This window comes from Mesocricetus auratus, unplaced genomic scaffold, assembly GCF_017639785.1.
Source record: "Mesocricetus auratus isolate SY011 unplaced genomic scaffold, BCM_Maur_2.0 Super-Scaffold_100009, whole genome shotgun sequence".
NCBI lineage: Eukaryota > Metazoa > Chordata > Mammalia > Rodentia > Cricetidae > Mesocricetus > Mesocricetus auratus.
Genome location: NW_024429193.1, coordinates 76044055 through 76067463, shown reverse-complemented (window position 1 = coordinate 76067463; position 23409 = coordinate 76044055). Strand labels below are relative to the sequence as shown.

Below are 23409 nucleotides of genomic sequence, written 5' to 3'. Positions count from 1 at the left end.
GGCTCTGGGTTGGATCAGTCTCAGCAGTGAAAACAAAACAGCTCACAGACCAGAGAGTATCATGTGCTAGCTGGATGTCTACAACACTTAGCCAAATTGTTCTTGGTGACTGTGACAATCAATGTCATTCTGAGTTCTCCATATTCCATGAAATAAAAAAATGGTACGTACTATAGAGATTCACAAGGTACAGAGGAGACAAATGCTACAGTGAGTCTCAAGAAACATGTGAGAATTTGAACGAGGTTTAATTGGTGCTAACATTAACGGTATTAATTTCTTTGACTCAATAAAGAACCATGAGAAAGAAACAGGCTATCACCCAGTTTCTGCCAAGCAAGAGGCTAAACTTCTCAGCCTCCTGAGGCCCGATCCTGGAGTGTAACCTCTGCTTTATTTCAGTAATAAAAAGCATGCACAATTCATTAAAAATTTAGACAAGGCTTTATGTTATATTTATTTATTCTCCAGCTTGTACAAACTGGATGTAGAAGCATAAACATAGTACATTTCTACCATCTTCAACAAAAATATAACCAATATGTACAATTATTGTATTAAAAATACAAAAGGGATACAGACTCCACCAATGTCTTTCTAAAAGACATACAGGTACAAGTAGTATCAAAAGTATGAGGAAATCACCAGTTAATTTTACATTCTGTACTTGACATCACAGAGCGAACTGAGATTAGCAGTCCTATGTTCTACAATTACTTAATGTTTAGATAACATCTGTGCAATTTGTGATAGAGCTAGATTTTTGTCTTTCTATATGCACATGAGGTCCATAGCCTATATAGGAAAACTGGCAATAATGCATATTACATGTAAAATTACAAATGCGTTAAGTGACAATGTGATACACAAGTAGACAGATGCCATGACATAGAAGAGAATTATTAAATAAAGCACTGACATTGTTTGACACAGTGAAAAAACACTGCAATTCGACCTTTAAAATTTGAAGCTATTTACGTTTATCTACTGATCAATATGATCAGCTGAATTTAATGGAAAAATCCAAGACCAGCAGCCCCTCACATCTGAGTACTACTCGGATTGGCAGCCTTCACTTTTCCGGAGTCTGTGCAAAAACAACACAAAAACAGAACGGCGGGGTGGTTTTCGTCATTCCAGGTCCATAGCAGCTGTGAGCAGATGGGCGCTACACTTAGGGTTTCTCTATGAGCAGATGGGCGCTACACTTAGGGCTTCTCTATGAGCAGATGGGCGCTACACGAGGGCTTCTCTATGCAGGGCCCAGGAAGCCACTTCCAGGACAGTCTTTGGCGACTGACCCACCTTGCAAAGGCTGGTGCATCTAACCGCGTGACCTCTAACCATGCTTAAAGACACACTCTCTGGTGCCAACTCAACAAGGGGAGGCTGTCTTGAAAGAGCAGTACAAACAGCTGGCATTCACTCCAACACCCCACGCTGCTTCACTGCGATGTTATCCAGTTATGCTTCTTTCTTTTAAAAAATAAAAACAAAAAACTCTAAAACTCTAAATTAACAAAACTCAAAAACAAAACAAAAAATAAAAAAAAACCATAACTTAAAAACAGGGGTTGCCATCCGTTGTAACTGAGCAGGACACACTCTCAAATAACATGGTCCTGCCTCATAAGGCTAAGGCAGGACACACGAGTCCCCGTTCCCTCCCCTGGCCATGTGCAAACAGGTTTATATTAGAGCTTCACCCACTGGGGAAGGAGCAGGTGAGGAGTCTTGGTAGTTAAGTGATTGGCTAACGTTTGATGCTTCTGGGATAGGGCACTTCACGGGCAAGCCAGAAGGACATGGGAAGACAGGAAGACAGCGTCACTTCCGGGTCTTCCCTTGGTGCGGCCATACCCTGTCCGGCATATTTGGTTTTTCAGAAACCCAGGCTGGCAATCCTACTTAAGGTTCAAAATAATACTGTAATCATTAAATGGATATAACATCAACTCTCTGAACACAATCTTTAAACTCATTTTTAAAGGATATTGTAAACAAGTGGACGAGCACTGTACTCAAAGGATTTCATGTCTGTCTTTGTCTTCCTTGGTGGGTGCAAGACCCCAAGTAGTTCAAAGGCTAGCTTTTCTCATCTTCCAAATGAGACCGAGGGCCAGGGCTGGATTGAAATCTAAGAGGAAGATCGAAAACTCCTTCCAGGCGTAGAGAAGTGCAGCCAGAGGGAATCACCTGGCGATGATCTTGGAATCTGGAATGATACTGTGTCTGTGGCAGGCAGCAGCCCGGAGACTGCTGGACTGTGCATCTCAAGCAATAAGGTCTGCAAAGTGCCAGGGCAATTTCTTCACAGTATTTCACATGCAAAGGGGAAAGGAAGAAGGGGAGAAGAAGCCCCATGCTGCTTTAAGGCAGGGAAGGAGGCAAACTGGTCCACCATCCTCAGGATGTGCGTGCCAAGGCTCCGATGCTTCCGACATCTTCTTGTGCTCTCGCTCTGGATTAAGAAGCCTGTGCCTCACACCGCAGACACCTGTTCATCTTCTGCACACGCAGCGGGAGAGAAAACAAAACACATAAAAAGTCAACAAGGAGACAACTGTTTGTGCTACCATGTTCACTTGAGTTAAAAAAAATACATATTTAATGTAGCTCACATACTGTCCTTGGTAACTTTAAGTTAAAAAATGGGTGCATCATGCAAATCTTTAAGCACATATACACAATATGTTTGTATATGTTTGGGGGGTTGGATTGGGATGGGTTTCTCTATGTAGCCCTGGCTGTCCTGGACTCCCTATGCAGGGAGGGTTGGCCCTGAACATGAAGAGTTCCACCTGCCTCTGCTTCCTAAGTGCTGGGATTAAAGCTGTGCACTTGGCTTATATATGCTATTAAAAAGGCAGCTTTGTGTGGTCATTCAGGTCCATAATTCCAGTGCCCAGGAGCCGAGCCAGGAGCAGGTGTCTGAAGCCAGCCTGGCATGTCTTAAAAAGTTACAACTGTGACATCTAGGTTGTCACCTTGACAAACCTCGAAAGAGGTCATTTTAAGGAACTGCCACTGAGAGTGCCCCGATTGCTAATTCACGTAGGAGGGCCTCACCCACCGTAGGTGATACCGTCCCTAGGAAAGTGGGCCTTGCTTGTATGTGAGCTTGGGAGTAAGCCAGTAAGCAGTGTTTCTCCATGGTCTCTGCTGCAGATCCTGCTCCAGCTTCCCTGAATTATGTATGGACTGTTACATGGAATGAAATAAACCCTGTGCTCCCCAAGTTGCTTTTGGTTAGAATGTTTTTGTAACAGCAAAAGAAACCAAAACTAAGCTGACAATAAATAAATAAAATTAAACCCATTGCATGCTTATTGGTTGGAAAGTTATTAATAACTATTTAAGTTCTAAAGTAACAGGTCTTTTTCTAAGATTTATTTTTAAGCGTATGTATGCCTGTTTCTGTGTGTGGTATGTACAAGTGAGGACAGTTGTCCATGGAAGCCAGAGAGATGATTAGCAACCCTGGAGTAAGACTCAGGCAGTTGTGAGTCATACCACATGGGTGTTAGAACCTGAACCTCACTACAAGGGCAGTATGCACTCTTAACCATGGCCGTGCCTCGACAGAGGGAGGGGGAGAGAAAGAGACAGAGACAGAGACAGAGAGAGAGAGAGAGAGAGAGAGAGAGAGAGAGAGAGAGAGAGAGAGAGAGAGAGAGAGAGAGAGAGAGAGAGAGAGAGAGAGAGAGAGAGAGAGAGAGAGAGAGAGAGAGAGAGAGAGAGAGAGAGAGAGAGAGAGAGAGAGAGGGGGAGAGAGAGACAGACAGAGAGAGAGGGAGGGAGGGAGGGAGGGAAGGAGGGAGAGAGAGAGGGAGGGAGGGACAGAGAGAGAGAGGGAGGGAGGGACACAGAGAGAGAGAGAGAGAGAGGGAGAGGGAGAGGGAGAGGGAGAGGGAGAGGGAGAGGGAGAGGGAGAGGGAGAGGGAGAGGGAGAGGCCAGCAGAGTGTGTTGGGTCTCTTGGATGCTGGAGTTACAGGGCTGCTGTAAGCCACTCACATGATGGACACTAGGAACTGAACTCTGGTCCTCTGGTAGACCAACAAGAGCTCTTAGCTGTTGAACCAGCCTCAAGCCCCTCATTTTTTAACAACACAGTTATACTTTAAGAAGTCTAGAAGTCTTCTTCCTGAGGACTGGTTTGCTTCCTGCACCCACATGGCAGGTATAACGGTTCTAGGGAATCAAGTATCTTCTGGTCTCCACAGGCAACACGCATGCACTATATATATTATTTATCTAGTCACTATGTTTTGGGCTTTGCTACAATGGCTGTGTAATAAACACACTACACAGGACACTAAGCAGTGCAGGCCAGATCTCTCCTTGCCCTAGTGTTAGCAGGGGTATCCACAGAGAAGCAGAGAGCCCTCAAGGGTGCACAGTGTTTACTCATCTCCCAGCCACGCTCCACCCAGTCGGTGTCCAACTGCAGCGCCCCCACTGCAAATGTGACCCAGCTGTGACTCAATACATCCAGATGTTCCTCTGAATTCCTAAAATGAGCAACAACCAGAGGCTTTTACTCTTATCCCTAAAACAGAGCCACAAAAGAACTCCAGTTTTACTAAGTATTGCCCTAGAAATCCAGGCTAGGCTGCTGTGTCAGGTAGACCTTGCCTAGCGGACAGTAGGACCTGGGCTCTACCCCAGCCATGTGCACACTTTCTTACAAGCGACCCTTCTGTAATCGCTGGCACTTTTTAAGCCATTTAAAAAACGTCAAAGAGGGGAAAACCCTCCACAGCAAGCCTGGAACCACTGCCCTGATCCTTCCAAGCAAATGGGACCAGGAGCTGCCAGCAAGTCACCCCAGGAGCTGGGTGGGATGGAGCGGGGGCGGGGAGCCTACCGTCCTCCTCGCCGCCGGCAGCACCAGCGAAGCCCTGCGGCTGGAAGGGCGCTAGGCGAGGGTCTGCATCACTGGGCTTGTGCCACTGCGGTTTGCTTCCCGGCCTGCTGGCTGCAGGAGGCGTCTGCACTGGAGCCGGGGCCTCCGTGGGCCGTGTCACCATGCGGGACCGCTGCAGGGCCACGTTGTAGTCCGGAGGCTTCCGGGCTGGGTGGCAAGGCCCCTCAGGGAAGTCAGTGATGGGGATGCCCACATAGCCTGGAGGTGTGGGCGGCGGTTCCCGGTACCTTCCCTCCTTCCGAGCTGCAGAGAGAAGGCAGGGCATCAGGGTCAAGGGTCAAGGGTCAAGTGCAGGCTACGAGGACCGTTCAGGACACTCCAGGGAAGTAGGCTGTCTGCGCAAATACTAGGTCATTTCTGTGCAGTGGATAACCGCTGAGCAAAGCTACCACTATAAACCCAGGGAGTTCAACTAAAAACGGTGAGTTTAAAACTAGCCGAACTCTTAGCCCTATTGTGAGGATTAAGGCAAAACAGGTACAAGAGGTACTCAGAAGGAAGAGGCAGGTGGATCTTTGTGAGTTCAAGGCCAGCCTGGTTTACAAAGTGAGTTGCAGGACAGCCAGGGCTACACAGAGAAACCCTGCCTCAAAAAAACATATCTATAATGTTTGTGCTGGAGAGATGGCTCAGTGGCCAAGACCACTGGCTGCTCTTCCAGAGGACCTAGGCTCAATTCCTAGCACCCACACGGCAGCTCACAACTGTCTCTAGCTCCAGGGGATCTGACACTCTCACACGGACATACATGCAGTCAAAACACCAATGCACATAAAATAAAATAAGTATTTCTTTAAAAGATAAAATTATGGCGCTCGCTTTACAGATGAGCAGGCATAGCTGAGTGTCTGAAGTGTCAAAACAGGGATTCTAGTTCTGCCTGGTCTCCTCCCACTCGCTTACCCATCTCTGAGTTCTTTACCCCTGTTCTAACATGCACAAAGAATTTGTTTAGTAGAAACACATTGTCTGCATAAAAAACAAAATGAAAAATTTCAAAAATACAAAGGATAAAGAGTTCCTGACACAATTCAAGGGGACAAGAGAATAATAAACCATTTTTTCTGGGTTTCAACGAAAGGAAATCACTCCTCTGTAGAGAACACAGGCACCTACTCTAACAATTTTCAGACAGTATCAACAACCTATTGATTCTGCGGACTACGCTTTAGTGAATGCTCAACTGCGCTGTCTCTGACCACACACTTGGCTGTAAAGCCCTGGCCATTTGGACCCCTGTGTGGTGCGGGACAAACCAGTTTCCACCCATGGTCCAGGTGCACCCCGTATCCCATTCCCATACCTACCAATGAGTCCCTTTGTAGCACTTGGCGTCACCGCTATGTGGGCAGGCATGGGGACAGGCTTGGCTTCCTCTGTGGTCACAGGCGCCAGGCTGCTGCTCTCTGCCTCACTGGAGACATCCTTGCCACCCCTTCGCTTGATAGTGCCCGTGTCACCTTCTGAGTCTTCTCCCCAGTAGCCCGTGGGAGACGCCCAGCTGGCCCGGGACTGGGCCTGTTCAAGGCTCTCTCTACTTTGATGGTGTCTACTGTATTTTGTGCTATGGTCAGAAAACATCATTTGGTCCATGTGGCTACCGGAGGCCCACATGCCTGCAGCGTCCCCTGAGTAGTCAAAGTGAGTGTGCCCAAACGGCAGTGTTTCCCAGCTTCTCTGGTGCTGGATGGTCTGGATGTTGTCGTGGGAACCACTGGAACATGACGTCCAGCTCCCACGACCGCTGTCAGCAGCATCGAGGGAGGCGCGGTCCCCCTGGTCGTGGGAGAGCTCCTCTGCGCTAGGAGAAGAGATGACAGTTGCTGTGGCGTACAGGCCTCGGCTTTCAGACATGGGGGCATACGACCTGTCGTCCAAAACAAAGGAAAGGAAGGTGTGAGTCTGTTGCTGATGAACTGTTTTGCTGCTTTGAGACAAGCTCTTGGTTTGTAGTCTAGGCAGGCCTTGAACTCACGAACCTCTTACCTCAGCCCTATACTAGGATAATAGGCTTGAGCCACTACGCCTATAAAGTACCTTTTCCCCTAGAAAAGTGGCTCTGTTTCATCCCGGAAAAAGGAAGAAAGAGCTCCAGAATGGGATCAGAGTGGCCAGTTATGCCATACCGTTCATTCACCTTTTTACAAAGCAAAAATGGGGAAGAGACCAACAACTTGCTACAAACCAAAAAGGAGCACTTTCCTTACAAGGCTGTGGTGGCTGAATACACTGTGGTTACCTATGGAACGCAGCTCAGACAGAGACTAGGGCGTGTCCTACTGGTACAGTCTTCCTCCAGCACAGAGCCCCAGGGGCCCATAGGAGAAAGAACACAACTACAAAAGCAGTCTGCATAACAAACAGCACTTCACAGCAGGCCCACAAGAGGGAAAGGACAGAGGGCAAGCAGCCAGACGCTTACCCTAAGCTGTACTGGTCGGGCTCAATCAGGGTCCGCCGCTCCATCCTGCCCACGCCTAGGTTGGTCTCCACAATGCTGACAGAATGCCTCTGGCGCCGTTCATCATGCAGCGAGACTGGCACCGAGTCAAAAGAAGAATTGCTGACGATACTGGACCGTGAAGAAATTTCACTGTGGCCAGAATCGGAAAAGTTATCCACAGTGCCACTGGGAGCCAGTGTATAACCTGAATGAGAAATGCAAATTCAGTAATTAGACGTTTCTGAAACAGGTCCACCAAAAGAGGAAAAATTAAATGCTCACAATGAAGTAGGGGTTTACTCAAAAACTTATAAACAGGTGATAAAGAATTAAAATTTTACTTTAATAAAGTATAAATTGCCAATTCAATGGTCAGGGAAAACTGTTGGTATTCACCAGAGGCAAAGATGGAGAAACTTGACTATTCTTGCTTCCTTAGCTACAAACCATACTATCGCTGGTTAGTGCAAAGACAAAACCACTTTGTCTAGCAAGCCCGAGGCACCAGTTCAATCTCAGCAGCGTGAAAAAAGGCAAAATCAGAACTGGCCCTCTGAAGCCCACCACCAAACTCTACCACTCTTACAAGGACGAACTCACCCTCAAACTGCTAGTGAGTGCCTTACGTTCTTTTTTTCTTTGTTTCTCTGTGTAGTCCTGGCTGTCCAGGAGCTCGTGCTGTAGACCAGCCTGGCCTAGAACTCAGACATCCGTCCACCTCTGCGACTGAGTACTGGGATTAAAGGTGTGAACCACCACACCTGGCTGGAATGTCTTATTTTCAAGGGACGTTTTGATTTTTAGAGGATAGAATAAAAGTTCAACAGGACGTACCCACACCTTCTTAAGACTTTATGCAGACACATGAATAGAAAGAATAAGACCAGGCAGTGGTGGGGCAGGCCATCAACCCCAGTACTCGGGAGGCAGAGGTGAGGGGCGGCTTTGTGAGTTTAGGCCTGGTCTAAAGAATAAAACCAGAAAAAGGTAGTTTTGGATTTCTTCCATGTATTTCTTCAACATTAAAAATGTATTAGTTCAATGACCTACAAGATAGTTGTTTTGAAGGATGTAGTGTGCATTTCCCCTGCCCAGCACTGTAAAATGTCTCAATAGATGTCCACTTCCTGGCCTGAAAGGACTTTTAACTCTCAGCTGTTCCTAAAAATAATTCTGAAAGTCACATGGTTGGGGGGAGCTTGTAGTGATATTTTTACATTTTTAATGAACAATTTCTCAATCTTCCTCAGCACTCAATTTTAAAATTTCCATTATGATACTAAGGCTAGTAAACAGATACAATCACGCACAATGTAAATTTCTCGTCTTCTAAGGCTGGCGTCTTGTTATAGAGCCCAGGCTGGGCTCTACCAAACATTCTGTCATAGCTACCTCAGTTTTGGGATTAGGGGCATGCACTACCCCACATATCATAATAAAAAGGTTTTCAGTGCCACTTAGAAAACAAATACCCGAGAACATCTAAATGGCAAATTCTGTCATATCAGTCCAAAATTGGATCCTGCTTTTATTTTAAAAGCTACATAGGTCTTAATATTTAGCATGCTCGTTTATGGTATGTATTCTTTTCTTTATAAATCACACTGCCAAGTTCCAATAGACCAGGTTAAATCCCTCCCTATAAAGTCTGCCCAAAGCTTGATGCGTGGAGGAATTGTACCATTTTCTTAGCCAGTGAGCCAACTAGATTTCTCGCCAGGTTTGGTCTCAAAAGCCCTACCCATCCCACAGCTCCCTGTTCTTGCTCCAGTTCTCAATTCCAAGAGAAAACGAGTACGTCCAGTTGCCGTGAGACCTCAGCTGACATCACTGCTACCTGGAACCACGGAACCCAGATGCCCAGGGCTGGAGAGCGATGGGTAGGCTGGCTGTGCTGTGTCACTAAAATGTTAGCTCCTGTCACACTTCTGAAAGGAAAACAGTCTCTTTTACCACAGTGGGCTGACATGAACTCACTGGAAGACCAGGGGCAGGATCAGTATGGGGAGCTTTGGGAAGAGATTATCAGCTATTTTAATCTGACAAAATATCAACCTAAGGATGGACGTAGTCTCTTCAAAACAAGAAAAGCAATCAGGATCCGCATTTGTATAATGAAGAAAATAATGAACATGAATTTTTCACATCTCCAAGGCCGCTTCTATACTACTGTTGCATGATTTTCAATTTAAATAGAACGCATTTCAATATAAAATAATTCTCCTTCATTTACAATCAGTTTTAAAAAAAGATTTTAAAAAGTTTGTGTTAATCCAGAACTCAGGAGGCAGAGGCAGGAGGATTGCTGCAAATCTGAGGCCAGGCTGGTCTACATGGTCAGTTCTGAGCCAGAATGCAAATAATAAGACTTTTATCAAAAAACACAAAATAATCTCCCCCAAAGTTTTAAATAGTTACATAAGTAAATGCTACCTATTTCTAAGCATGATATTTAAAAGAAGCAGCACCAGGAGCTGAAGTCGGCATCGCAGGAGAAGAGAATGTAGCTTGGACAATGGGTCAGAAAAGATGTCTCGGAAGGGGCCTGAAGCTGAGAGACAATGACAGTCACTATGTGGTCACCTCTGCCGCTGCTGGGTCAGCACCGAAGCAGACCATTATCAGAACAAGAACCAGGGTGTGGTGAAAGACACCAGCAGGAATATGACAAGGGACTCGGAAGCTGAGGTTCCCAGTACCCTCGTGCCGTCACTGCAGGCAGGAGCGGCAGGGACACAGCAGGCTGGTGGTGGAACCTGCTGCAGTACCCCAAGGGACTGAACACAGCCCAACCAGAAGGAGGGATGGATGAGAACACGGCACCTTCTGTTTCATTTATTGCTCATTTGTTTGTGTTGCTCTTTAATTCGTAGTTTCTTTCTTATTATTTGTTTTCATTTTACTTGACTTAAACTTTTACTATGTATAAATACACATTTAAGCTTTATTTTTTAGTACACATGTTTGTACCTTAAGTGTTAAGTTGCTGGGCTGTAACCTGTATCTCACTGGAAATTATTTATTTTGAAAGTTTTAGTTATTTTGGGGTATGAATGTTTTGTTTTTGTAAGGCTGTGTATATCATGTGGGTGCCTGGTGCCTGAGGCGGAGGTCAGAAGAGGGTATCAGAGTCCCTGGAACTGGAGTTACAGATGGTTGTGAGCTGCCATGTGGATCTTGGGAACTGAACCTGGGTCCTCTGAAGGGCAGTGTACCACTGGCTGGCTTTGTGTGTCAACTTGAACAAGCTAGAGTCATCTGAGAGGAAGGAGCCTCAGCTGAGAAAATGCCTCCATGAGATCCAGCTGTAGAGCATCTTCTCAATTAGTGGTGGATGGGGCAAGGCCCAGCCCATGGCGGGTGGTGCACCTGATGGTCCTGGATGCTGTAAGAAACCAGGGTGAGCAAGCCAGTGAGCAGCACCCTCCATGGCCTCTGCATCAGCTCCTGCTTCCAGGTTCCTGCCGGACTTCCTTTGGTGATGGACAGCAATATGGATGTGTAAGATGAAACACATTCCTCCCCAACGTGCTTTGGGCTATGTTGTTTTGTTGCAGCAATAGGGCAAGCGGTTAGTGCTCTTACCTGCTGAGCCATCTCTCTAGTCCTAGAGAGTCTCTGCTGCTTTTCTGATTCCTAACCTACAGTTTTCCTTACTCTTTACTTTTGTCCCTCCCTCCTCTCTTCTTGTTTGTTCCTCACTTCACCGTTCAAACCCTGATGCTCTTAGCCCTAAAGGACAGCCCTCACCCCCTAAAAACTACTGTCCCACAACCAGGACCCAGTGCTGTCTCTGAACCTAAGGAAGACACAGTAAAGAGCGCAAGTATCTTCTACAAAAAGGAACTAGGAAGAGATCAAACTATTTGTAGGTGACTTGAAAGACGCTTCAGACCACACCAGAAAACTTTCATATTTGATAAACTGTCAGTATAGTAGCAGGATACAAAAGAAATCAACATAAAAAATTAGCATCTTTTCATATACTAATAATGAACTTGCTGACAAAAAAATTAGGAACAATATCCCAGGAATAACAGCATGAAGAGACAACCTAGGAATAAACCTAACAAAAGAGGCAAAGGGCTTCTACAACGAAAACTTTAAGGCAGTGGAATGAGATCCATCAAGATTCCAAATGACATTTTCCATAGAACTAGGCAAAAAAAATCCTAAAATCAATACAGAAACAAGAAAGACCACAGAGAGAAAGTCATGCTAAACAGAAGCAATTATCAAAGCATTATCATATCTGATCTCAAACTGTATTCTGGAGTCAGTGACACCGAGAGCACAGTCCTGGCATAAAATCAGACACGGAGATCAACAGAACAAAGCAGAGGACCCAGAAATAAACACAGTTACAGACACCTAATTTTTGACAAAAGTGTTGGAAACATACATCAGGGATGAGAAAGGCAAAACAACCATTTTTGAAATTAAGTCCCTATCTCTCATCCTACATGGAAGTCTATCCAAAGGAGATCAAAGACCTTAATTTAATATCTAAAATGTTTAAACTGCTTGAGGAAATAATCCACGATGTATGCATGGGCAATATCTTTCTGAGTAGTATTCAAACAGCACCAGAAATAGCCCCAAAGATCGACAAGTGAAATTAGGAACCTCTCCACAACAATAAAAACTATCAACTGAGTGAACACAGCCTAAAAAATGGGAGAAAACCTTTGCCAATTCTATTTCGGACAAGGTTTAATATCTAAACTATATGTAAATCTGTAAAAATTAAACACCCCAAACCAAAATGCCCAGCCTTTGCCAATTCTATTTCGGACAAGGTTTAATATCTAGACTATATGTAAATCTGTAAAAATTAAACACCCCAAACCAAAATGCCCACCAATAAATGGGCCACTCAACTGAAAAAAAAAAATCCCAAAAGAAACACCACCAACTGGCCAGTAAAAATTCTGAGATTCAACATTCCTAGCCATCAGGGAAATAACTGCTTTGTGATTCTAACTCATCGACAGAATGTCTCAAGAAAGCAGATGACAGCCAGTGGTGGTGGTGCATGCCTTTAATTCTAGCACTGAGGAGGCAGAGGCAGATGGACCTGTGAGTTCGAGGCCAGCCTGGTCCAGCAAGTTCTAAGACAGCCAGAGCTACACAGAGAAACCCTGTTTCAACAACAACAACAACAAAAAGAAAGAAAACAAATCTCAGTGAGGACGGGGGCGGGTGTGTGTGTGTGTGTGTGTGTGGAGAGAAGGGGTCCTTCTTCACCGTTTGTGGGGATGCAACTGGTGTAGTCACTATGGAAATCAGCGTAGAGGTTCCTCAAACAAAACAGAAACTAAAAGTAGAACTTTCAAATGACCTGGCTACACATCTTCTGGTATTTACCCACAAGTCCACATCCTACCAGATACTTGCACATGCCTGCTTACTACAGCTCTTTCACAATGCCAAGGATATGCAGAAGTCTAGATGCCCACAAGAGGGATGGATGACAGTGAAACTGTGGTACGTATACACAACAGAATTTTATCCAGCCACAAAGAACAATGAAATTATAAAAATTTTAGGAAGTGGATGAAATTAGAAAATACTACACTTGGTGATATAGCCCAGGTTCAGAATGACGAACACATTTCTTCTAGTGTTTGGACCCTAGCCTTTAGTGTCTAATTTCTAATTTCTTGGGTTTGGCTGTAGCAGGGAAAGGACAATCTGAACTTTAATGTGGTGTCAGCAGTCTTTGATAGCAGGTTAAGAGGAGCCATAATTTTTAAAATACCAGCATTCTCCCAAGTGTATGAATGGATGGGGAAAATCCATCGTGACATCACATCAGGCCCCTCCTCGTCCCTCTCCAAACCCTACCCCTTCAGAGAGCCTGCAAAGCATTGGCTCAAGACCACGCCCACAGACCTGTCACGTGATCTCACTCCTGCTTCCTGCCCCACTCCCAACACCCAGGACTGCTTTTCTCAGACTAAACTCGGCCTCTTACTTTTTAATTTGGCTCGATGTGGCTTATTGAGTCAGCAGAGAAACCCGCTACCGGGGATCCAAAAATACTTATTGACAACACGGAAACGTGTATGGTGCATGGCTCTGGAATCAGCTGGGCTAACTGTGGATTTGAGAAGGGCAGCAGTCACTGAGCCCTACCTTTCCTTGGAGAGCTTTGAGGCGAGGTGGGGGGTGAGGACAGCTGTGAAGATGCATTTGACAGTGTGTCTTCTGCTTGTTTCCTATGTCGCTCCAAACTCCCTTCTTCAGACAAGGACAGGATTTTCTTTAACGCTTGAGGAGAGTTTATGCCTATTAAAAAAAAAAAAGGAAATAATTCAGGCACCCATTTTAGAGACTGAAGGGGGCTGAGGCAGTTCAGTGGTTAGAACAGCTTCTTACCATGCACCGGCCTTGGCTTCTACTCTAGCATCAAACAAACAGACAAAGAGTAAAGGAGACTGACAGGAAATATTAAATAGTAATAGCCATTTGTGTGTCGATATCCAGTATTGCCAGTTTCAATCTATTTACAGTCTAAACGTGCTCCTCTGGTGCACGGAGCAAGGCAGGGGGTGTGTGTGGCTCAGTTTCTGACAGATGATCTGCCGGGAGTACTTGAAACGGACTGCTTCTGATGTCACTCGGATTCTGAGCCTTGGTCATCGCTTTATTCAACTGTGTTTCTTTAGGTAACAATGGGACGTTGGGTGCAGCAGCCAGGGAACTGGACAACATTAGAATTGAGAATGAAGGCAGCTCATCGCTCTTCAATTCCAGATGGCACTCAAGTTTGGATTAAGAGCAAGGCATTTTGGTATTTTTGGAAATGTCATCTCCGAGGAAGAAGGAATTGGTGGGGGCAAAGTAAAGGGCCAGGAGTTAACAGGAGCTACCCGGGGGAAGTCAATAAAAGGGCTCTAAAGGGTGGCATGCCATTCATGTTTGGTCAAATGAGGATAGAGGCGGCAGGAGGCAGCCTGTCTCCTGTGGGCACTGCAGAAGGCCAGGAGAGGTTCCCAAGGCGGATGGAGCCAGCACCAGCAAGGCGCAGAAGGAGGTGGAGAAGCAGAATCTCTCACGACAAGGCAGAGAATGAGAAGGCATGGTAAAAGGCTTTGCAGAATCATCATTCTCAGGCTGCTTTTGAACAACAGAGATATTTCTGCAAAGTCCTAAGAGCCTGAAGTTACATTAAGTCAGGGCTGGTTTTAATGGTCATAGACGTAACAGGCCCATTAAAAGGGAGTCGACAGAATTTAACCCTTCAATGTTTCTTCTGTTAGTGGTTTGATGCTCTTTTGTTTTTTATTTCCCTTCTTTTTTCTGAAACAGAGTCTCACATATCTGAGGCTGGTTTGGAACTCTCTACATGGCTGAGGATGGCTTAGAACTTCTGGTCCTCTTGTCTCCACCTCCTGAGATTTTGATTACTGGTTTATGTGGTAGTGAGGATCGAACCGAGGAGTTCATACAGGCTAGACAGGCACTTCACAAACTGAGCTCCATTGACAACCCCCTTGAAGCTGGTTTAATACAATTCTGTTTTTAAAAATTCATTCTTAAAGCACTTCTCCGATTAAATGCGGAAGTATTAATATAAACAGTATACATAAATAGATCCACTACATGACTGGGTAGTTTCTTCTCTTAAAACATTAAGCCGAGTGTGGTGATACACACTTCTGGAGGGCAGCGGCAGGAGAGTCTCTTTAAGTTTGAAACTAGCATAGGCCACACATGAGACCCTGACTCAAAAGCAAAAACAGTAACCACCCCCCTCCCCAAAAAAACCCAAACAGACTATTTGTTCATGCATGTGTGTGTCTCTATACAAGCACACTTGGCTTTTTACATTTTCCTATGTATCTAGAGTGTGTGTGTGTGTGTGTGTGTGTGTGTGTGTGTGTGTGTGTACCACGGCGCATGCGTGGTGGTCAGAGGACAACCTGCAGGAGACGGTTCTCTGCCTCCATAACGCCAGGCTTGCTGATGAGCATCTTTATGCTCGAGCTATCTCCCATTTATCTGGTGTGTGGGAGGGGCACATGGGTGTCGGGCAGAGGGCGACTTGAAGAGGTTGGTTCTCTCTCTACAAAGTGGGAACCGGGGACTGCAACTCAGGTGATTATTGGGTCTGGTGGCGAGAACCTTTACACACTGAGCCATTCCACTGACCTGTGAATGGACAGTTTTGATAGGAAGCTATGTCCAGGGTGTCTCACACAGACACTTTCCATAGACTTCCAATATCTTTCAGTGGCCGCAGATAAAAATGCTACCCCTTCGCAGCCATGTTCGTGTTTCAAAGTGGTTCCGGTGATGGTCTGTTTACTTTTTAAACAGGGCTTCGCTAAGTACCCCCAGCAGGTCTTAAACTTGTTAGGCAGCCCAGTCAGGTTGTAAACTCACAGTCTTCCTAAATTCTGGGATTACAAGCATGTATGACCACATCCCATGGGTGATGACTAAGGTACAAGATGCTGGGAAATGTTTACAACAAAACTATTTCATGAAATAGGATAGGGAATAAAACCTCCTAATAGCTTTAAATTAGTATTTCTTTTTTATAATGTGACTCTAGATACATTAAACTTAGTATCTTAGGATGACAGGTGATATTTCATCCACATTATAAGGCTCATAAATTCAAATGAACCTAGAAGATATTTTGAGAGACATTCTCTTTAAGAAAGTGGGAGACAGCTTTATATTCAGGAACTCCTACCTCACATTAAATATAGCTAATGGTGTATTTCTCGATAAAAAGAAGAGTGACAGTCTTCCATATGTAAAGTTCAGCACAGAAGAGGAGACAGAATCACAAGTGTGGGATTCGGGAATATCTGTTGACTGAGAATACAGGTAGCAGAAAAAATGTGTAATTCAATTTGTTTGTCGCAAGATGAACACAAGAGTTTGACAGGGAAAACGTGTCAAGTAACGATTCTCGTGTTCCCCACACACTCAGCACATGACACACAGTGACCAGGAGGAGAAGGCAGGTGGGACACACTCCCCGGGGTAACGGGAGAAGTGTCATGGTAAAACCCAACTACTAGATGCTAAGAAAAAGTGAATTTGCTTGTTAAAACAGTCATGAAACTAAACCGCTGCTTGTCTTATTAGAAGATGGCCACAGAGAAATAAAATGCATGAGGCAAAGTTATCCGAGATGAACACTAACTATGCGGCTTTAGAAACTCACCGAAAGGTGGCAGATCCTTCACGGGCACCTTCTTTCGAGAAGGGTAGAGGGACACGGCGGGCACCTGCAGCCCTTGGCTGGCTTTATGCGGTGGCTGTGGCTGCGGCAGCGGCTGCTGAGGCTGCACTTTCTGCTGTGGCCCTGCTCGTGGAGCCACAGGGGAGGTCTCGGTCTTGGCAGGCTTTTTGTCTCCAGGGTTCTTGGGCACTGGTCATTGTTTAGGGTGGAAACAGAACACGCGGCACAGGTGTCAGCATCACATGGACACAGGTTCAGGGCTGCAGAGCACTGGCCCCACCCGCACCGCCTCATCAGGGACAGGGAGGGAGGGGAAACCCCAGCTACTGACAAGGAGAGGTGCTAGGGGCCAGATGGGACGTTACACACACAAGCAGGCGGGCTGGCCAGATGGCTCAGGGGGCAGAGGATGGGGCTGCCGAGCCGAGCCCCCAGAGCTCGACCCCTGGAACCCATGTGGAAGGAGAGAGCCAGCTCCCACACACTGTCCTCCAGCCTCCACGGTACAACACAGCATGTCTGGTGACAACTATCCACATCTTATAAATACTTTGTGGTAACTTGTAAATACATGATCAAAATCAAAATAAGAAAATCAAGAATTGTTTTAAGATGGCATCCAAAAGTTTGCCCTGAGACAACGCTATTAATCTATCTAAGATCTATCTAGGAAGGAGCACTGTTTTGGAGCACACCGCGTCCAATGCTGCTTGGGTACCGGTTGGTAGAGGGTAGCGTGCAGGGACGCTAGGTGCTGTGGATGCTCGCGGGCAGAACTCAGAGATCAACAGCTAGCAAACTCAAGCTGCTCATCTAAGCAAGCTCTTAGTCGTGTCGCATGGGGCCTCTATAGTGTTGTGGGTGTGGGCGTGCACTGAGCGTGTGCCTAGAACCTGAGGCCAGAAAAGGGCACTGGATCCCCTGGAACTGGAGCTTTTGATGGTTATGAGTCACCATATATTCTGGGGAATTGAACACAGGTCCTCTGCAAGAACTATGAGTGCTCTTAGCCACTAAGCCATCTCTCCAGTCCTATGCTCTGGGTAGGTTGGATCACGTGATCTTCTCAAGTTATCTTTCTCTTATTTTAATTATCAAGAAGATATAATTCAAATTTGCCCAAAAGTGTCCTAAAAGCAAAAATAAAATGCTTAAATCTTATCATATAGAAACAGACACAAAGGAAAGTGTCCATGTAGACTGGCCACATTTTTAGTTTTCATTTTAACAGTCACGCGTCACTACGTTGTCCAGGCTGGCAACCGAAACCCTGAACTCCCGTGATCCTCCAACCTCAGCCTCCTCAGAAGCTGGAACTGCAGATGTGCCACCACACCTGGTTCACAGCGGGCCAGTTATTTCAGGGTTGGGAACCTACGCTCGGGCTCAGATGCGGTGTGTTGTACAGCAGGGTCACTGCTTTCGGGGGCAGGTGCTGGACCTTGTCTGCGCTAAGGGAGACCCAGTTCAGCACTCCTCTGGCCTGATGACCTCTAGCCAGGCTGCCCATCATTTTAGGAGTTCCTCTGGGAGAAGAAAGGCATACAGCTGGAACCACAATCACCTCCACGTCCCTTGCTTGTGGTGCTGGCTGTGTCAGATGACATCCAGGCAAGGAGGTGTGAGCCCAGTGTCCCCTCACCGCACCAACTTGACGCCACAAAGACCCGGCCAAGCACAAGGCCAGCGTATCTCAGGACCACCGCGTGCCTCTCTGCTCGGAGGCCCCCTCACCACCATCCCACACGGAACAATGTGCAGTCGGTCTGGGGGGCACTCACATGTGCTGGTTGCTGGCTCACACTGCAGTGACAGCGTCTGGAGACTCTCCTCGTCCATCTCCAGCTCCAGGTTGGACAGGTACTGCTTCACTTTGCGGGCCATCTGGGCATCTTCGTACAGCTTTTTGGCATTGAGGAAGGAGCTACGGCGCACCCGCTTTTTATGCCCGCCGGTCTGAGCAACATCCAGCACTGTGGCATTCGCACTGCCCTGGCTCAGAGACCTGGAAGACGAGAAAGAAGAATGCAGCTCTCTGGAGCATGGCATTGGCTGATCTACCAGACTTGTGTAAAGACTCTATGCTTGAAAGGTCACATGCCCCATTCCAGTAAGTAAACTGCTACAGGGGAATGCAGAGCAACAGAGATCACACAAGATTTGGTTAAAAAAATTATACATAATACATATACACAAATATGCTTGGCATATGTTCTGCTCCTACTAGTAAATTCTACTTTTCATCTCACAGAGCATTCAGAGTCCGTTCTCTCACAGAAGCCAGAAAACATAATTGCATATAAAAGCTTGTGCAAGGACACTGAGTGATCCTAGTGACAATTTACAAAATTATATTTGCTTCTCCTAATGGGGGCATTTTATATGGACTTAAATGAACTCAAGTACACTGTTCACAATTGCGTTGTTACTCTGTGGGTTGAATGTGTGAGTTTTAAAAACAGTAAATCTGTTAATACAACCGTCATGCAGATGTAAACAAATGTATGGAAACTATTTAGTACATGAATTGTTAAGAATTATTTTTTAAAGGGGGCTGAATTATATAGACTGGAAACAGTAGTTAGTTGAGCTGTAGAAAATTGGGTTTTGGGGCGTGGGGGCTGACACCACCATACCCACTTCTGGACCTGTGCAATAGTGGTTTTAGTTGCACGGCTCCCTCCTTCTGAAAGCCCGCTTCCCTTAAATATTTCTGGTGTGCATTGTCCCAGAGTAATCGATCCCCTTCCAGAATAGTCATCAGTCATTTCACAGCTCTTACGGACCTGACTTCAGCAGAGCCCCAGCAGATTAAATCTGAAGTCAGTTTGCGTCTGACATTCTGACAGAGCGGGAGGGTTAAGGGGGAAAGCCAAGCATCAGGAAACAGAGCGGGTGAGGGAACAGTGCAGCGGGCTGAGCAAGAACCGGGCGTGCAAACGCCCTGCCACTTACCCCAGACTCCGCCACTTCTTCTTCCTGCAAGTGAGAGCCACGGAGATTGAAGCATGGGTGCAGAGAGAGACAGAGAGATCACAAGCTCAGAAAGAAAGGACCAGACTTTTGGACAAGCGGCTCTAGAAGCCCACAAACATTAACTGCATAGCCACCTCACACGCATCCACTACAAACGTCTCTCTGGCTTAAAAGGCTGCTGCCTGCACCTTTGTTCACTCCCTCCATCAGAACTAATCGTTGCTTTTTATGGCCAGATAAACACACCGTGTGGACATTACCACAATTCTGTTCTAGTTCGTACTGCCGATTACAAGTTCTAACTCCGCGGCTCAGTGTTCTGGAAAATAAGAAGTAAATACTTGCACCTAACATTCAATTAAAACTGTCTGAAGGACAAGCTGTTTGCACTACCAGCATTATGTGCCCTGGGTGCAAATGAGAGACATCATTACAAACTGAACCTTGAGGGTGACTCTCTCAGCACAACCTAATGAAACTCCTGCAGTCAAGTATTCAGATTTTCCTACTGTGGGCAAGCTCACGCTAACCATTCTAACCCCACAGATGCCATGGCCAACAACTCACGTACCGAGTCCTGAACATAAGGGCAGGGTCCATGTTGACAGAGGCCATTCGGCCTACATGACGGATTTCTTTTGCAATCATCCTTAGTTTCTCAAAGTTGACCAGCCCGTCTACTTTGGAGTCATTTCCTGAGATTAAGGGAGGAGGAAGACGTCACACAGTGCTCATGCTGTGCTCCCCCGGGAACGGAGCGAGCCAGCCCACCTGTGCTCACCTTCGTGGAGGAATGTGAGGTCCTTCTTGATGACAGGGAACAGGGGGATTACCGGAGGTTGTAAGTTCTGGCCGCTCAGGACGTTGCGGTACTTTGCCATGTTTCTGGAAGGATCAAATAGGTCTTGTAGGTCCTGGAATAGCTTTTCATATTTATTGGGAAGTTTTTCCCAGGTAGTTCGCAGTCTTGCCACTGGTGCCAGGTTTAGGCCGCTAAGAGGGAGAGAAGAGAAGTGAGATATGGCTAAATGACCCCTCTCAAACAAAGGAAGACATATAACAAAACACCTATGCATGGAGGTTTACAGAATGCCTAAGATCATCACGCCAATCCTGCCTGGGTAGGGAGTAGCAGCTAAAAGCAGGGTCAGAACCAAACCATTTGCCTTTATACTTCTTCTCTTTGTGCTATCTTAACATTTTTTATACCCATCCATCCATCCATCCATCCATCCATCCATCCATCCATCCATCCATCCATCCACCCACCTATGTGTGTGTGTGTGTGTGGGGGGGTCCCAGCAAGCACGTGAAGGTGAGAGGACAGCTTCAGAAGTCACGTGTCCCCTTCTAACACGCGGGTCCAGGGATTAGACTCTTCTTTATCAGCTGGCCCATCTGTTTTGCTTGTTTTCTTCTGAGACAGGCTCTTGCTCGCAGCCCTGGCTGGATGGACTGGACAGACACAGAGATCGGCCCGACTCTGCCTCCCGGAGTATGGGAATTAAAGGTTCACCACCACAGCCAGCCAGTAGGCTCTTCCCTGTGCTCTCTTGATCTCTTTACTATCTGCTGTAGTATGGATATGAACTGGTCCCCAGAGGTGCGGCTTAGTCCCCAGTGCATTTGGGACAATTTAAGAGAGGAAGGTAAACTGGGAGAGGTGGGAATGCCTGCAGTCCTAGCACTGGAGAGGTTGGGGGATCACACACTGGAGACCAGCTGATTTGCAAGCAAGACCTTGGCTCCAAAACAGGAATGGGAATAGTGAGTAGCAGAGGTTCTCCTATGGAACTGGGGCAAGGCAACCCCTCTCCCATCTCAACCCTGTTTTTATTTTCTAGCCAGAAACAACTCTGTTCCACCAAATGCTCCTGCTGTGACATACTTCTGCCTTACCACAGGCCCAGGCACAACAGGGCCAAGTGACTGCGGGCATAAACCTGCAAAATGGCTAGCCAAAATAAGCCTTTCTTCTTTATAAAACGATTATCTCAGGTATTTTGTCATAATAATAGACAGCTGACAGACACACTAATAACAGAACCAATAGAAAATGAGTACTGTTAATTTCATGATATTTCGTGTTCACATGTTCAAAAGAATTGTGGTGTCTGCATTGCTGAAATTTACCATTTGATACTGGAATGCATCCTTAATAAATGAGATTATAATTTATTTTTTAAATATTTATTTCAGTAGTTCTCAACCTGCGGGTCATGACCACTATGGAGGTCAAATATCAAATATCTTGCATATAAGATATTTATATTATGGTTCATAACAGTAGAAAAATTACATTTATGAAGTAGCAACAAAGTAATTTGTGGTTGGTCACCACGACATGAGGAACTACAGTAAAGAGTCGCAGAACCACTGATTTATTTATTTAGTATGCCATGGGCTATGTGGAGGTCAGGGGATAATTTGTAGGGATTTACCCTCTCCTTTCACCGCATGGGTCCTGGGGACTGAACTTAGGATGTCAGGCTTGGGAGCAGGTGCCTTTACCCACTGAGCCAACTTGCCAACCCACTGTGGATCATTTTAATATACATTTCTTGCTTTACATTTTTTGTTAATGACTTACGACTCACTGCTTATTTTATACTTCTTTTATACTACAGAAATGATGTTAGACAAAAAATAAAATTTAGCAATTTCCTTTTTGGGGGTCAGAATGGGTTATAAAGCATTAGAGACAATTTTAGCAGCAACAAATTTTGCTCAGGAATTTCTAACAACAAACAGTACGGTGGTGGTTCAAGAAATTTCAAACAGGAGACAAGAGCCACGAAGATGAAGAGCAGGTGGCTGGACAGCAGAGGCTGTCAATGATCAGCTGAGAGCCATCACCACGGCTGGCCTTAATAATTACACAAGACATCGCCAGGGAACTCAGGGTGAACTATTCAACAGTCTCGAGGCATTTGAAACAAACTGGAAAGGTTTGAAAACGCTCAATAAATGTGTGGCTCATGAGCCTACTGAAAATCAAAAGTAACTGTCCAATTATCTTATTCTCTGTAATAACAATGAACTCATCATTATGTTGTTACATGTGATAAGGATTGTATATGATGATTAGCAATGACGAGCTCAGTGTCTAGACCTAGACAAAACTCCAAAGCACTTCCCAAACTAAACTTGCATTAACTGAGGTTATGGTAACTGGCGTTCTCCTGCTGGTCTGTCTCTCTGCAACTTCTTGAATCCCGGCTAAACCATCGCATCTGAAAAATGTGCTCAGCAAATCATGAGGTGCATCATGCATCAGTTCTGCAATTCCTTTGGCCAGCCCTGGTCAACAGAAAGGGGCCCAGTTCTTCTCCGTGACTGCGCCCAATCACATGAGGCACATCGCTTCAAAAGATGAACAAACTGGGCTACAATACTGACGTTTACCCACTATATCCACCTGGCCCCTGCCAGCCAACTACAACTTCTCCAAGCATGACAACTCCTGTAGGGAAAATGTTTTCACAATAAGTAGGATGTAGAAAATACTAAGGTTTAGTTAGCTGAATCCTGAAACATAGATTTTATAATATAGGAAAAGACAAACCTACTTCTCGTTGGCAAAAAAAACAAAAAACAACAAAAAAAAAACCCTTTGACTGCAATGGCTCCTATTTTGATTAACAAAAAGATGTCTGAACCTAATTATAGGATTTAAACCTCAGAGTTTGACACGCCAATTACTTTTGCAACAGCGTCACACATAACATAGAGCAGCATTTGTTTCATAACAAGTATTTAGTTTTAAAAGTAAATATTCCATCATAAAAATTAAACTGGCCATGAATATGAAGATTCCAGACAGATAAAATGGTTAAGAATCATTTTTCACAACCATG

General features: G+C 45.6%; 1 protein-coding gene across 9 annotated transcripts in view; it reads right to left on the bottom strand.

Moving 5' to 3' along the window:
• Positions 1–444: 444 nt before the first annotated feature.
• Rapgef2 (Rap guanine nucleotide exchange factor 2) overlaps positions 445–23409 on the bottom strand; it is a 214656-nt gene continuing 191691 nt past the window's right edge. For 8 of the 9 annotated variants that reach the window (XM_013117785.3, XM_013117784.3, XM_040752625.1 and 5 more), the window contains 10 exons: positions 20334–20545; positions 20124–20247; positions 19532–19555; positions 18358–18581; positions 16559–16765; positions 13510–13662; positions 7351–7576; positions 6236–6795; positions 4869–5171; positions 445–2508 (listed from right to left, as the gene is read on the bottom strand). In XM_013117785.3, coding sequence (XP_012973239.1) covers positions 2483–2508; positions 4869–5171; positions 6236–6795; positions 7351–7576; positions 13510–13662; positions 16559–16765; positions 18358–18581; positions 19532–19555; positions 20124–20247; positions 20334–20545 — 2059 coding nt within the window. In that variant the 3' untranslated portion in view covers positions 445–2482. The remainder of the gene's footprint in view (positions 2509–4868; positions 5172–6235; positions 6796–7350; positions 7577–13509; positions 13663–16558; positions 16766–18357; positions 18582–19531; positions 19556–20123; positions 20248–20333; positions 20546–23409) is intronic. The other variant, XM_013117786.3, reaches the window with a different exon arrangement.